Below are 15804 nucleotides of genomic sequence, written 5' to 3'. Positions count from 1 at the left end.
AGTACGAAGTCCAAAGCAGTGCAGCATGTTGGGTATAAAGAACTTCAAACCAAATCCCGCCCCCGTGATGTAACGGAAGCCCCCTCCCATTAACCGATCCCAGTAACCGAAAAAAAGAAGACCGAGGACGTGGTTGAAAGGTACTACGCCCGGGAAGTGGTGGCCCCCGCCTCCCTCGTCCTCTCCTCCGCCAGCGTCTCCATCGCGGGCTCCCCCCCCTCGCCCCTGTCCTCGCCGCCCCTCTGGCCCGCGGGCACCTGGGGCGCCAGGTTGAGCTTGCGCATCAGCTTGACCGCGGCGCTGTTGTCCTCGCGCTCCTCGGCCTCCCGCGCCAGGACCTTGCGCTCCTTGGCGGCGCTCTCGCTCTTGTCCCGCTCCTCCTCCTCGCGCCTCCGGAACTCCTCGGGCGCCATGATCTTCTCCTTCTTGTGCGTCATCTTCTCCAGCGTGCGCTTGCCCTTCTGGCGCGTCTTGACGTACGCCTCGAGCCCGACGAGCACGGCGTACGACTTGGAGATGGACACGTGCGACGTGTCGACGCCCGCCTCCTTGAGGTTCCGGACGAAGGCGCGGAAGTTGGACGCCGGCGGCCGGTAGTGCCCGCTGAGCGGCGACAGGCTCGACAGCCGGCCGTCCTTGATCTTGATGAGCCCGGCCGACGAGATGCGGCTGCCCTGCAGGAAGCTCGAGTGCTGGAACGCCCCGGACGCCTTGATGCCCACGTACAGCCGGAAGCTCGTGTCGGCGACGAAGATCCACGTGTTCTTCTTGACCGACTTGCGCAGCAGCTTGTTGAAGACGGTGGCCGCCGAGATGTGCGACACCTTCTTGACGCCCGTCGCGCCGTCGAGGTCCGGCGTCGCGTACTTGGCGGCCCGGTCGGCCTCGAGCGCCGACTCGACCGATGACTCGGAGCGGCCGTCGTCGGGCCCGGGCCCGGGCGCCGGCGGCGGGGCGCTGTTCTGCGACCACGCCGGCGTGGGGTCGTCGGCCGGCACGATGCCCTGGATGCTGTCCCTGAAGGCCTCGGTCGTGTCGATGCGCGCGCCGTTCTTGGCCCAGCACAGCCGGCCGTCGTCGTCGACCTGCACGAGGTAGTACTGCCGCTCCTCGCGCGACAGGTACCGCACCTGCTCCCGCTCGAGGCGGTCGCGCGGGCACGCCTCCATCTCGACGTTGCGCCCGCCGCCGTAGTCGAGCCAGTAGAAGAAGTTCTCCTTCGTGTCCGACTTCTTCCACTCCTCGTGGTACACGCGCAGGTTGCTGCCGTAGCGGTGCTTGAGATCGACCATCTCGAGGAAGTACTGCAGCCCCATCATCTTGGAGTCCTTCTTCCGCCGCGCGACGGCCTCCTCGCGGCGCCTCCGCCGCTCGGCCCGCTTCTCGGGCGACGCCTCGGACCCGGACCCGGACGACGAGGAGTCCGAGTCGGACTCGACGTCGTCGTGGCCCGCGCGCCGCGCGATCGTCGCCGCCTTCCTCCAGTTGCCCCTCGCCGTCGACGGGCGGCCCATGCCGCCCTCGTCGTCCCGCGAGAGCAGGCTGTGCTGGTCGCCGCTGAGCTGCATCCCCGCCGCGCTGACGGAGCTCTTGGCCCGCGGCCGGTTGAGCTCGCGGAACTGCAGCTCGTCGATGGCTGACACCCACCTCGTCGATGCGTCCAGCCCCAGGCCCTGCATCTCCCTGCGTACCCGGTAGCCGCGATAGTTGCGCTGGATGAGCGTCGCCGCCCGGTTGATGGCTTCGCTGTTGCTCCTCGTCTCTTCCCCTCCTCCTTCTCCTCCTCCTCTCCCTTCTTCCGTCTGCGGCTGCGTCTGCGGTTGTGCCTGCATTTGCGGCTGCGGCTGCGAATGCGAATGCTCTTCGGCGGCGGTCCCGGCCTCTTCCCGCTCGTCGCCGTCGTCTTGCGAGTGCCGGCTGTTGTTGTGGTTGTGAAAGTGGTCGTGGAGGTGCTGCGTCTGCAAGGATCGACGCTTCGATTTGTTCCTCTTTAATTCCTCTTCGCGCGTGCGCTGTACCTCTGCGATCTTGTCGAATTCGTCCTGCGATGGCGGGACCAGGCTGTCCATGTACTCACGGCGGGAACTGTAGGTGGTGCTTGTGTGCGAGTGCGCCAGCGAGCATGTGTCGTCACTGGCAGCGGCAGCGGTGGTAGCGGTGGTGGTGGGGGTGGTGGCAGCCGTTGTGGAAAAGCTGGATTCCTCCTCGACTGTCCTTGGCACGGGGGGACTGGCCGGCGGGGTAATGGCGGCGCAGGAAACGTGGTGGTGAGGAGGGGGGCCCTTCCGGGGTCCAGACACAGGCGGCTGCTCAGCAGGAACCGGGAGGCTGTCGAGCTCGTGGTCGGGTTTCGTCATGGCCGCGGGCGGTACTGCGGGGTCCGCCGGGCTATGATGAAATAGCAGCGATAGTGGCCCTGTCCGAGAGCTGGTGGGAGCAAGCATCCGGCCGCTGTGGTTTGTTTCGAACTCCGTTTAGGTTGCTATGTTTCTGGTTTAGACGTTTGGGACGTTTGGATGGTGGTGGCCTGCTGGACTATCGCGGGGGGCGGATGGTGAGATGGGGGCCAGCGAGCATTTCATATGGGGTTGGAGTAAGCATATATGATTACTACTTTCCTCCAGGGTGTATAAAATAAGCAAAAATAAAATAAAATAACAAATCGGGAATCCGCCTAGAAGGAGTGACCGATCGATAATATATTACACCCGTGGGGCGCTAAGATGGGGATCTCGGCGACGCCTTGGTAGTACCCTCTTGAAACAACAAACCTCGCTCGGCATCATACCACGGGCCATCCTTGTAGCAGGTCAGAAGCTTGGAGCGCGTTTGCCAGCATGTATTGAACGACAGCAAAAGGTGGTGCTCAGCCGACTCCCGCTGGCGCGTATTTTTGGGCTGTGACGCAACACGGCAGACTCTGAACCAAGAAACTTTTGGAGAGCGCTCCACATGCTGCTGCTGCCGCCTCGACTGAGCTCGCGCTGGTGCCCCCGGGGCCTCGGGTGTGCCCGTCGGTACGCGGCCATGACTGCGAACATGGGCGGCCCTTTGTTCCAGATCCGCAGTCCGTTGGGCGTCCGTCGAGTCGACGTCGCGATACGTCCAATGCGGCCAACTCGGCGAGCCGTCTGCGCCCTCCGCCACAACCTACCTACCTTGAACAATGGTGGTGGTGGTGGTGGTGGTGGCAGCTGGGAAACGGAGCGCTGAATGGAATGAATGCACCAAGATCCGGAAATAGCACCAGCGCAGGTGAGCGGCAGAGGCTTGACTTCTGTTCACCGCGGATTTTACGTACTGGACTGGGCTGAGTTAGGCTCTCCCTTCCCAGAGACCTTTGGGGGCCGTACCAATCGACCAGGTAACCGGCTAACCGGCTGGACGGCTAAGCAACTAGTCCCCCGCCACACATTCCCAGCCCTGCTGGACATTACCGTACATTACGCGTCAATCTGTGGGGGACCCCTTCGGGCAGCCCAACCAGCTCAGCCCATCTGCTCTCGGAAGGGGCAAGACGTCCTCACGGACCACGTCCGGCGGTGCATTTCTGCGGCTTGCTCCCTTTTTTTTGTTTTTTTTGGTTATCCGCAGCACCCCCCGCGGCCGCCGAGACCTTCCCGGCAACGGGCTTGGCGGCCACCTATACGGATGGAGACCCGTGAAGACCAGCAACAACAAGCATTCTTGAGACTACTATACGGCGGCACGGGGTCCTGTTTTTTTTTTCTTTTCTTTCTCGTGCAACACATTATCATTAACTGCTCGCGGTCCGGGCCGTCTCAGCTCGCTATGTATGTGCAGATGCCCCACCTCTCCGACCGGTTCCCCGTCCATCGGAGGTTGCAGCTGCCCCTCCGGATGGCCGCTGCCAACCCCGCCGCCATACCTTAGATAATATACAACAAAAAAAGTAGCTAGGATGTTTGTTTATTTAGACACTATGTTTACGAGAAGAGAAAGTCCTTGAGCACCGGCGAACCAGAGAACTCGGGATTTAGCATTATACAGCTGCCACTCGTTAGCTACGGAATGGCACGGCACGGCACGGCACGGGGATTCGTGGACGCACTTGAGAAAGTATTGGAGCCCGGATCTCCTCTTGTCGAGGAACCTGGGCCGGAATTTCGATATCACGCTTTTGGGCGGTAGAGGCGGCACCGCCGCTTCGAAGTTGGGAAACGTCCTGACCAATTTGTCTCGGAGGTCGTCGAACTCGGAGTACCGCTTGCGGATGTTCATGTAGCTCCCCTGTGCAACTGCTGTCAGCTCCAAACGTCGCGAATTCGAGGTGTTCACGTCGAGCCCTCCTGGCGTTGGGTCACGGCTACAATGGGGGGCAGCACTGACTTGCAATGTCTCAACCTTGATGTTCCAGACGACGAATGCCCCAATGTTGGTTGCGCCCGAGTTCACCACCACGTAGTCGGCTATCTCGACGCTCTTCGCCCAGCAGGCTTGGTTGCGGCCGTTCAGGTCGCTTGCTTCGTTGTCGTGCATGGTGATTGCGCCGGCGGGCAGCACCGACTCGGACGACATGTTGGACATGGAGCGCTGGTGGTGGCGGTTGAGCCAGTACGGAGGCGACGTCACCGACGGGCTCGTCACCGACGACTCGGGGTCGCGCGAATCCGTGTCCTCGTCGTAGTCGTCGTCATCGTCGTCGCCGAAGAGGCCCCCGCGTGCCCCGTCGTTGTTCTGGCGCGACAGCAATCCTTGGATGGCCCCGTTCGTGGCGACTTTGGACGACGACGACGGCTTCGGGTGGGTGCCGTTTACGCCGCCGTTGAGGCTGCCGTTCGAGCGGAACTGGGATTCTATCGCCGAGTCCATGGATCCATCTGCGAGGCCCCTACCTCATGGACGGTCGTGTCTTGAAATTCGATGCGATGCAATGGCGATTCGGGGCAGTAGTGCGTGCGTCGTGTTGCAGAGAAGTTGTGACGTACTGACGGTATCAGAGGCCTAGCTCGAATGAAAGACTTGTCTCGGGGCGCTTCTTAGACTCCGGTCCGTTAGGGTGGTACCGCGTGGCTGTGCAAAACCGACCGAGAGTGGAAAGGCGGCCACTTGGCTTGCATCCAGAAGGTGGTTGTTGACAGTTGCCGGCGATGTTACGTGCAGGCGGCAATTAGTCGGCCCGCTGGATCATACTAAGCTGGTGGGCTAGAAATCGATATCTGATAGGTTTGGGCAGTAGTGACGAGAACACAAACGGCTATGAAAGAGCAATGCGCCAGCCAGACCGAAATTTCCCCCAACAAACGGGTCGGGTGTCATTTTGGGGGTGTTGTTTACAATGTCAAAGAGTGATCCATGCGAATACGCACGAGGATGAAAGGCGCTCCTACCAGTACCTTACCTGGCCACCAGCTGCTGGTTCTTCCCCTCCATTCTGGTTCGGTTTGTGCAGGGAAGGGGGGGGGGGAGGACCCTTTGCGGAGGAGAGTTGGCTTAGGTCAGCCAGTCACAGTTACAAACCCCTACGAATACGCGGAAAATGTGCGGATACGGGTCGCATGTCAGTACCATAGGTAGTAGTGTGAAAGCCTGTCAGGGCATCAGACGAGAGTGGACCAGAATGGGAAACGAGCGTCCATTGGATGAAAGGTTCGAGGTGCCGTTGTGGGCGGGAAGCGAGCCGTTGAAATGTCCGACAAACGACGAAGATAACAACAACAATAACAATGGTGCGAGCCCAACAATGGGCATGCCTTCTCTCTTATTTCCCTTGCCACGCATCATTGGCTTCGCACCCCATGGGCAGCTCTCCCTCGGGCCTCTGAAATGATCAGTCTGGGGTCCTAGCCAAGTGACACTGACGCTGGTGTCCACCCCAGAGAGTGTAAGCCGGCTGTGGCGCCTTGGGGAGACGCAGAGCATGGCAACACAGATACCAGTCGGTACAGGCGTTCCCCGCGCCATCGGAACATCCGCCCATCGTGCACTACTCCCAACACATCGGTGCGGATGCGAAGCTGCAGAACCAAGCCGGAGTGGAGGTGGAGGTGGAGGGTTGACACCTAGTGCATCCTGCTGGCCGGGGTGTTTGGGGCTTCGATTGCGATTCCACGCCATCCAACAGTGCACCACCCCGGGCGCGCCTTTCCTCGGCGGCGGGCAGAGGGCTTTCTGTATTGGAGGGGTTGCTGCGACATGGCTTTCACCGTTGTGTCTATCTATATTGGTTCAATTGTCAGTTTGATAGATGCCAGATCCAGCAGCGGGTCACAAGAAAAAAAATTAAAGAAGAAAAAGAAAATTGTTTCCAGGTTTCCATCACGAGCATGCATATCGGCGTTGTTCACACCATCGGGATAACACCCGAACTGCAACTTTGTCGTGAGCGACCTCACACTACTAGCGCCGCCCGTGGCGATCTGGCACCAACGACCATTCGTCGTCTCCCCTACTAGTACGCATGCACTCCCACAGCCACCACGATGTCGGGGGATTCGTAAATAGAACAGACTTGGGATCCTCCTCCCCTCCCGGAGGAGGGGGGAGCGTCGGAGGCAACATCAACATCCGGGCGGGGCCAACCACCTCGATATCCAGAGTCGGCGCCATTCACTCCTTCCTGGCGCCGTGTATCAGTTTTCCAAACAGTCGACTTTGCCGAGATGGTCTAGTTTGCAGGGCTAGCTGCGTCGGCTGTCCTGCACAAAGGCCTTGGTGAGGCAGCAGACTGCAGAATACGAGTGGCGATCGCCCGGAGCGACGTCGCGACTGGCTGCCGCTTTCGTGCGCGCACAAAACTGGCCAGGCGGCATCGAGAACTCGCGACAGGAAGGCAAAAAAAGCCGGCGGTTGGGTCAGTCGGAGGACTTCCGCCTGGGACAAAAAAGGGTACGACTCCTGTCTCGCAGCAGTTGCACCCTGCACCTTGCACCTTGCAGCCGGAGGCGAGGAGGTGGCCTCGTAAAGTTGTGCTAAGAGGAGCCCGGCAGAAGTTTGCTGCACAATAAGGTGGCCTGTGCTTCGCAAAGTCTCAGTCGCTGTCCATTTTATGGAGAGCAAGACAGTTCCAGTCTCTTCTGCAACCTCGTAATCAACAATGGGGCCGGTCATCCGACCTGCAAAGTCGCAGCCAAGTGGGAATTCGACCGGCTTCGCTTGGCCTGGTGCGGTCTCGAGCCTTCGGGAGTGGGTTGCCCGCCAGACAGACACGGAGTTGTCGTCAGGTGTGTCTTGAAGGCCCAGGCAGCCCCGGGTACGGGCGAGTACAGGAATGCAGAGGTGACAGTGCTGACTGGACGCAATGCCGATGCCGATGCAGAGGTAGAGGCAGAGGCAGAGACAGAGGCAGATGCATGGACGGATAGCACAGCAGCAAGGCTGGAATCGGCAACGACGGGAAGGGGGGAGGGATTGACGGGATCAACAGGTGATGGCCGTCGACGGTCAAGCCGAGCACTTCCCCATCTCAGACCCGGCCCAGGGCCTGCAAATTAACCAACGAGCCAAAAGCCTAGAGCCCTCGGCAAGGCTGCAGAGGGAGAGCTCGCCCAGACGCCGGCGTTGCTCGTCAGACCGCTCGTCTCGTGCGGGTACATGATATAAACTAATGTAGGTTTAGGCAAAGAGCCCCTAGACTGTGAGAGTGCTGTTAGAGTGGGCAGTTGCAGTTTGTGGAGAGGAGATTTCATTTCCGGGCAACAATGGACACCCGATCTCATTAGCGGACCAGGCAAAAAGCAACACTAGCACCCGCTTAGTGCCATCAGTGCTGCAGACAGAGTGCAGGAGGACGGACTGGGTGCTGCACAAGAGAAACCCCCGTCCAATTAGTGCAACTCCCCCTTGCCCAGTGTCCCGCTGAACCCTTCCACCTAAGCCTCAAACTCCACCAAAAAAACTATCACCCTGTCCAACCCCCGAAAGCCATTCCTCAACCTTGCCGCGGCTACTGCTTATGCTCGACAATCCTCGACTTCTGACCTGTCTGTTGTTGAGATGCATGGGCACTCTGGGGTTCTAGAAAACCCCTTATCAAGCGGGTCTGTCAGTGGCAATGGCGGCAACCACGGCAAAGGAGAAAGTGAAGAAGAGAGAGGGGGGAAACCCCCAGAGAGAGATATGCCCAGTCGCGCCGTCCCCTCTCGACCCTCTCGACATGCTGCATGGCATGGCAGCAGAGTTGTGACTCTACACTACATAATAATTAGCACGCACACACACACACACATACTCCTCTAAGAGTCCAGGTTCCTTCCTATCGACTATCCATGGTACGAGGGCTCCATCCCATCCAAAAAGGCAGCTGGTGATTGGCAGGTGGCGGACAGACCCCAACGCACCCTGGCCCTGGCCACCAGCAGGAAATGCGCCGGGTGGCTGGCGTGGAGACGAGCTAAACCCAATTTTGCCCGCCCTCTCCCATGGGTATCGCGAGTCCGTGGCGTCGTCCAGGGACCCCCCCGGGCCTCCTTTATTCTGTACCTTGTTGGAGGAGGAAGCTCCCGATGCCTGCTGCTCTGGTCCGGCTCCTCTCCACGGCCCTCGTTCTCTCGTCACGCTACGCCGCCAGGCCTGCCTCTGCTTGATATGAACCGCCGGCTTCTCTGACGATTCCAGTCTTTTCTTCTCCTCTCCTCCCTCTTTCCATCCCTCCGCCGTGTGTCTTGCCTCTCGTTACACAGTTCTGCTCAGCTTGTGCCTGCACACATTATCCTGCCACTCTCGTTCGGCATTCTTACAAGACAATCCCGTTTTTGTCATTTTTTCCGCAATACGGTCAAATCTTCTGTCTCTGTGGCTACTAATACATTCTCCAACGGACCCGTTAACAACATCCCCCCCTCCAAGCACCGACCCATCTTAGTGCGTGAGTCGAGCCCCCATTCCCCAACGCCTCTCTCATCTCTCGTCTCCCCGAGCCATGTGCTGCTCAAACAGTTTGTCAAGGCCATGTGGAGCCCAGGCCGTGGGACGCTTCTGGAATGCAGCGAGGCGAAAGGCTGTCATAAACATACACAAAGTCCCTCGCTGACCAGGAAACAGGCTGTAGTCGACACACTTTTTATATAGTATTTTTTGGCCTCTAGCAGATCTTTGAATCCTCGACCTTCGATACACACCCGAGTCACCAAATCCGCAAACAACAGCACAATGCCTTCGTTCAAGACCACCTTCTTCGCCGTGGCTGCGGCCTTCGTCACCACCGCCCACGCCGACTACTACGTCGAGCCCTCCTCCGTCTCCCTCTCCCTCAGAAGTACGATTGACCCCTCCCGGAGACATGTGTCTAGCTTCTGTGACGTGGTTTGCTAACGGGATGCTGCAGCGGCCTGGTGCAAGGACCAGAAGTACACATGCCCCATCATCTGCCAACAGGTCGAGCCCAGAACGACCGAGGAGAACGACTGCGATCCTGTAAGTAGCATATTGCCCCGACCGAGAACCGTGTGGCGGGATTTTTGTGGCTAATGGCATGCGCGACAATAGGAGACCCTTACCTACAGCTGCATCTGCGGCAACGGTCAGCAGCCCAACATGACCGAGTACTCTCTGACGCTGCCCTACCACACTTGCCAGGAATACGGCAACCAGTGCGTCAAGAACTGCGGCCTGGCCAACAACAACTGCGCGTCCGCCTGCCGCGAGGACCACCCCTGCGGCGCCCAGAACCCCACACGCCAAAACACGACGTCCACCAGCACCGCTACGGCGACGGCGAGCCAGACGAGCGGTGCCATCTTCACCGGCATGGCCGGTGACAGCGGCAGCTCCAGCAGCTCGGGATCCGGCAGCGGTGCCGCCGCTCTGGAGATGGGACGTGGTACCGGCATGGCCATCCTTGTCGGTAGCATGCTCGGCGGCGTCGCTTTCCTGCTTTAAGTGAGCACCAACATATACCTTCCTCGGAGGGAGGTCGGTGTTGGCCGGGAGAGAGAAAGTTGTAGAGGAAGATCGGAGGACGACGGGTCGAGTGTTCTTTCTCATCCACTCTTTTGAATACCCTCTTGCACAAAGCCCTTTTTTTTCTTCTTTCACATGCTTGGCGTTTACAGGCGAGAGGAATCGAAACTCGTTATCAAGGATGGGTGGGCCTCGGATCAGCATCAAAAACAAAAATTAATGTCTTATAATATTTCGTGCAGAACACGACAACGAGGACTAGGATGGGTCAATAATGTCATTAGCGTTTGCGTTGGCTTTTGAGTGTGGGTGGAGGGAGAAGGAAGACTAGGGGGAGAATGAGAAGAACAAGATGAAGAGTATGAAGAAAGAAAGAAAGAAATTGAATCTGAAGCGAAGGAGCACGTTGGCTTCGTTCAAAGGAATCACGTTCATCATCGTCCATCATCCATCGTCCCAACTTTATTTAGTCTCATGTGTCCCAGGTGGGGAAGTGCGACGGCTTCAACTTTATCTGGCGGCTGGGCAAGAGGGCATCACTTCCCCTCCTACCCTGTTCGTCCCGTCCGACGGATCGCTCCCGTGACGTAGGACATGCTAGTATGTTAGCAGCATCGGTGCGGTGTGGGCAGAGATCTCGGGACAGGAACCGACTGACGTATGCGCGGCGGACATGGGCGAGGACGGGGTGGGTGAGAAGGTAATCGGCCGGTGGGCACCAATCAGAGTTTGACAAACTCGGTGCGTCTCGAGAACAATGTGCGGGATTATCAGGACCGTCACAAAGACAAGATAAAGAGGCGGGGGTGGTTGTCAACCAAGCGTCCTTTCAGATCCGCAGCCATGCTCGTGCCACATGCAAGTTCGATGCCGCCATACATATCGGGGCGGGGGTCACGGGGGCCAGCATGCCGCAAGGCCGGTCCCGATTATGACGGCCCTTGGGGCTGAGGTTGCCAGATGCTGTCCCGGCCGAGGAGGGGCGAGACAAGGGTTCCTCACATGTCATCCTGCAGGAAACCCTCCCCCGATTAACCTTTTCACAATGATAGCAGTTGTAGGGTGATTGTATGGAAGGCCGGTGGCCAGATGACTTGGCTCTGGTTCGGCTCAAGACCGGCCCGTCTGTGGCCGTGGGGGAGAGAAGTTTATCTGGAGGCGGGTTCGGTGCGTTGGGTCAATCGGTCCCAATGCTACCCTGCCGACATGCGCCGTGGCTCCTCGTGCGACAGTTCCAGGCGGGACGGGGGCTGGCCTCTCACATGTCAATTGCCTGTCAATGCGTGTAATACCTTGGGGCTAAGGTAGGCAGAGTGGATAGAGTTGGTGACTGTCGTTCCCGTTGGAAAAGAACCTGCTAGTTGAGGCAAGCCGGACATCGAGGCGGTCTTAGGGCCTCTGAGACTCCCCGATCCAACCCAATGGCATGGACGGAAAGCGCGGTAAAAAGGCGGTAAAAGCGAGGGGGGCCTTGCAAGAACATCTTGTCATTGGTGCGCCGATGCTTCCCGCGCGGGCTCTATGATGCGAATGGACAAACGGGTGAGGAGCTTGGGACGTTTGGGAGCTGGCGTGCTTTGATAGGTCTTTTTTTTTTTTTCTTCCCAGGATTTTTTGTTGAACGCCGACATGGGCGGGGGCAGTTATACCGCGCACGGCCGTATTGGATGCTCCCTCCCTCTATCAGCTTTCTTCCTCTATCTCTCTCTTGTATTTTTTACCGTACACTGGGCCTGTGGTCCGCGATGGGAAGAGATGGCTACTTGGCTGCCCTCGTGATCTGCTGCAGGGGGATCTGCAAAAGGGGACCTGCCTGGACATTTACAGGGCGGTGATCTGATGGTGATGCGGAGAGGGCTGCAATGCAGTTCAGCCTGGACATGTAAGTACTATGTTACACGACGAGGTGGCGGTGGTGGCAGCGAGAGATGCAATTGCGGTCAGGAGGACAGACTGGGAGAAGACAACGGGAATCACGAGCTTCTCTTCTCCTGCCCGGCTTGCGGTTCGTAGGTACGTACATAGTATAGGTAGTATCCGTTATGTAGGTAGGTACCTACTCCGAGGGGCGGTGGGCTGGGCTGATGCACGTCGACGGCCGCGTACCTACGGCACTGAGCCTCCCTCTTCCGGCCCCGGTCGCTCCAGGCTTCTGGACAGAGTTGAGGTGCGTCTGATTTGTTCCCAAAGGAGAAGCTTGAGCCTGCGGTGATTGCCATTTGCTGCTGCTCGTAACCGCAAACCCACTTCATCTGCCTGACCCCGGCCTTTTTTTCACCCCTAAAAAAAATACCGGCTCGGCCGCCTATGATGCGAACTCAGTAAGGCACTTCGATCCCAAGCCGTCTCCGTTGTACTTGCGGTCGAAGCCACGCGCCTCTTTCACCCTCTTTTGCCTTCGCCTCTTTTAATAGGGCCTAGATCCCCCCAAGGCCACAGCCGAATCCAGCTCTTGTGCTTCTGGCCCTTCTTAAACTACTTCACCTTCCCCTCCTCCCCCGCCGCCGCCGCCGTCATTCCAGACTGATTTGTCTCTGACGCAATTCCTCACAATGGGAAGCATTACTTCAGAAAGTGAGCATGAACCCCCTCTTCCATTCTTCCTTTCGGAACCTGGATGGTCACCTTTGCTGCCACCACGACTTCTCTTGAATGCGCGCTGCCAGCAATTGATGACTGGAAAGCTTCCCTGGGAGCTATGGTGGACCTCTTCGACGGACGATGGCTAACGTGGTGCTTTCCCCGTTCAACAGAGACGGCAGCCGCCGAATGCATCTCGGACGATGCCCTCATCCATCTCAAGTCCTACAAGTACTCGGCCGTCGACAAGTCGCCCATCTCCAACTACATCCTCCGCCCTTACGTGCGTAGCCCCTCCGACGATCCCCCTCCAGTCGCTGCCCCGCGCCGTCCGAGCGGCTAAGAGCTCAGCATCCCCCGCGGCATCTTTTACTAACGCCCGTCATCGCAGTGGAATGCCGCCGTTGAGCTCCTGCCGCTATGGCTTGCCCCGAACATGGTCACGTTGCTAGGCTTCTTCTGCATCCTCGCAAACATTGGCCTTTTGGTCATCTTTATGCCTGATTTGGTCGGACCGGTACGTAAAAACGAAGCTGCGGGAGAGAAGAGAACCAAGCGCTGCTGGGAAACGGTCTGCTAATACCCGTGTCAATAGGGCCCGTCATGGCTATACTACAGTTTCGCTCTGGGCCTGTTCATGTACCAGACCATGGACAACCTCGACGGCAAGCAGGCGCGACGCACCGGAACCTCGAGCGGCCTCGGCGAGCTCTTCGACCACGGCATCGACTCCCTGAACTGTACCTTGGCCAGTCTCCTCGAGACGGCCGCCATGGGCCTCGGTACCTCCAAGTCCGGTGTTTTCACTGCTCTCGTGCCGTGCTTGCCGATGTTCTTCTCGACCTGGGAGACATACCACACCCACACCCTGTACCTGGGCAGAATCAACGGCCCGACTGAGGGTATCCTCATCGCTTGCAGCGTCATGGTTGTCTCTGGCATTTACGGCCCCGGCATCTGGACCGAACCCATCATCAACATCATGGGCGACAAGGCCGAGCAGCATCTCTATGGATTCCATTACCTGCTGGGCGACTACTCGATCCGTGACATCTGGATTGCCATGATTGTCTTCTCGCTCTTCGCAACCCACATCCCCTTCTGCGTCCTCCACGTCATCAAGGCGCGTCGTGCGCGCGGTGAGCCCGTCGCTCCTGTCTTCTTGGAGTGGACCCCCATGACCGTGTATACCCTCGCTATTGGCGCCTGGGTCTACTCGCCTTACTCTGCCATCCGCAGCGACAACCACCTTGTGCTCTTCTGCCTCATCATGTCTTTTGTGTTTGGCCGCTTGACGACGAAGATGATCCTCGCCCACTTGACGAAGCAGCCTTTCCCTTACTGGACCGTGATGCTGGTCCCTCTTGTCGGCGGTGCCGCTCTGGCCAACCTGCCGCGCCTGGGCCTCCCCGCCATTAGCGCCCAGGCCGAGCTGTACTACCTGTACGCCTACTTGGTCTTCTCTGGTGTCGTCTACTTCCGCTGGGCATACCTGGTTATCACGAGCATCTGCAACTTCCTCGGCATCAACGCTCTTACCATTCCCAAGGAGAAACAGCTCGCGAACCAGCGGGCCCTCGCTGCGGCCAACGCACCGCCCCTTACCAATGGCATTGCGAACGGAACCAAGAAGGATTAATCAACTTCCGGTACCAACCAAGGCCTGGGAACATATAGGTTGGGTTGGATGCTCTCCAACATAACAAGAAATACTAGATGCGGAGGTGCGCCAGTAGGGGTGCGCCAGTGGGGGTGCCAGTTGAGCACAGCAGGTCTAAGAACTCGAGGATTTATGTGGTGAATGGATAACAGCATGCCTCGCTGCAGCTAGGCTGGGACGGAAAAGGGTTGCGCTTATTTTTGCATGGATGTCGGCGTTGCTGGAGGCTGATCCCACTTTCAACATGGCATGCACTTATTTTTGGCGCTTTGGGGTGAGCAAGCCGTGGATACTGGCACGGCTGGACTGTTTTACTGTTTCACAGGTACTTTGCTACTTACAAGGACAGAAGCAGTCCTTTTTGCATAATATTGATGTTCAGATACACCCTCTTATTTTGCCCGCCACGTCGCTAGCGGCTTGCCGTTGGCAAGTGCAAAGGCCCTCTGGGAATGTAATGTTTATTGTAACAAGCCGAGGATCAATAAATCCGGTCAACCGAACTGCACTGAAAGGGGAGCTGGTATATTTAAATACCATGGAGAAATCCTCTTTATTGTTATTTGGTCACTGAAATACATTCGTTGTCCCCGTCGCCCCTTCTTTATGCCTGCAAAATCATGAAATGAGTTTTCTGCTGTCGGTGGCGGACTTTCGGCTGTCAATAGAAGCGTGAAGTACTAGGCCGTACATGGGCATGTTTTTAATGCTTAAGGAGGCGGGGAGAAATAGGTGAGTTCAAGGGAGTGCGGTAAACAATACTACCAATTATAACAGTGCCTTCCTTCGTAAGGTTTTTTTTTCTTTTCCTGTCCAAGAATCTGGTATTACTGTAACCATATGAGTTGTAGCAACTGTTTAGTCATGGCCATTATCAAACTACTACCGAATTGTATTGGGGGTGTGGTTGGCAATTAGGAGATCGACGTCGATGTCGTATAACCCCTTTCAGGAGTGTACAACACCTTGGAACCAGCCATCATAACCTCTTATTAAGATTTCCTTCTCAAGGGGGGCGATGTCTTGTTTCTATATATTATCACTTCATGCCCTGCAAGACTTGCTAATACCAAGACGACACAGAGATCTAGGATATTGCAAGAGAAAGTTAAACGTATACCTAATTTTGGGGCTGCACTCTGCGATCTACGCCAATTGTCCAGCTGCGTTCTGGTAATCCTAACTAAGAGGGAGTCACCGATATCATCCTAATTGTTGGGTAACAAGAATATTGACAGGCCAGAATTCCTCTACAGCGGATACCCTTGTAGTGACACACGTGTATACAAAAATGCACCATATAGTCACCGTTAAAGTTATTCGTGTCTAACCGCTAGCAAGAGTCTAACCCACTTTTAAAGGATCGAAGCCGTGTTCGGTTAACGAGATGGAATAGCTTCTACAGTCCTCACTTGACTGAACAGATTAATATGCACAATTAGCTCAATACGTCTCACCAAACACAATCAGAAGTATGTTCCAAGCCAGAGTCTACCAATAGGCGTAAGCGTTATTCTTCTCGAACATATTTTCTCGTTGTGATTGACACAGCGCTTCAACGGCACGGCACAACCAAACAAGCATGATATTCAGAATTATTACTGGTCGGTCAGGAGGGCTCAATCAGAACATGGACTATGTTAGGAAACTGCAATGCATCTGTTTACAAGAGTAATACAAAAGTCCAATTTTACACAATAGAG

At 57.1% G+C, this 15804-nt stretch overlaps 4 protein-coding genes across 4 annotated transcripts; 2 read left to right on the top strand and 2 right to left on the bottom strand.

Moving 5' to 3' along the window:
- Positions 1 to 143: 143 nt before the first annotated feature.
- Positions 144 to 2357, bottom strand: EsH8_VII_000606 (IQ calmodulin-binding motif-containing protein; the record flags this gene model as incomplete). The annotated part of the gene is made up of 1 exon (XM_083270739.1): positions 144 to 2357. One exon carries the CDS (start codon positions 2355 to 2357, stop codon positions 144 to 146), a length of 2214 nt encoding a protein of 737 aa, XP_083128296.1.
- Positions 2358 to 3947: 1590 nt separating this feature from the next.
- On the bottom strand, positions 3948 to 4833 carry EsH8_VII_000605 (Phox homologous domain-containing protein; the record flags this gene model as incomplete). The annotated part of the gene is made up of 3 exons (XM_083270738.1): positions 3948 to 4011; positions 4073 to 4251; positions 4351 to 4833. 3 exons carry the CDS (start codon positions 4831 to 4833, stop codon positions 3948 to 3950), a joined length of 726 nt encoding a protein of 241 aa, XP_083128295.1.
- A 4278-nt stretch (positions 4834 to 9111) lies between these two features.
- On the top strand, positions 9112 to 9840 carry EsH8_VII_000604 (uncharacterized protein; the record flags this gene model as incomplete). Its single annotated transcript, XM_083270737.1, has 3 exons — positions 9112 to 9217; positions 9287 to 9375; positions 9448 to 9840. The coding sequence occupies 3 exons, from the start codon at positions 9112 to 9114 to the stop codon at positions 9838 to 9840; spliced, it is 588 nt and encodes a 195-aa protein (XP_083128294.1).
- A 2573-nt stretch (positions 9841 to 12413) lies between these two features.
- On the top strand, positions 12414 to 14080 carry EsH8_VII_000603 (CDP-alcohol phosphatidyltransferase-domain-containing protein; the record flags this gene model as incomplete). The annotated part of the gene is made up of 4 exons (XM_083270736.1): positions 12414 to 12435; positions 12615 to 12724; positions 12833 to 12958; positions 13037 to 14080. The coding sequence occupies 4 exons, from the start codon at positions 12414 to 12416 to the stop codon at positions 14078 to 14080; spliced, it is 1302 nt and encodes a 433-aa protein (XP_083128293.1).
- Between the last annotated feature and the right edge of the window lie 1724 nt (positions 14081 to 15804).

Source organism: Colletotrichum jinshuiense, chromosome 7 (assembly GCF_051148585.1).
Source record: "Colletotrichum jinshuiense chromosome 7, complete sequence".
Taxonomy (NCBI): Eukaryota; Fungi; Ascomycota; class Sordariomycetes; order Glomerellales; family Glomerellaceae; genus Colletotrichum; species Colletotrichum jinshuiense.
Note: the sequence above shows the minus strand (reverse complement) of the source record. Positions and strands in the feature narration are given on the sequence as shown.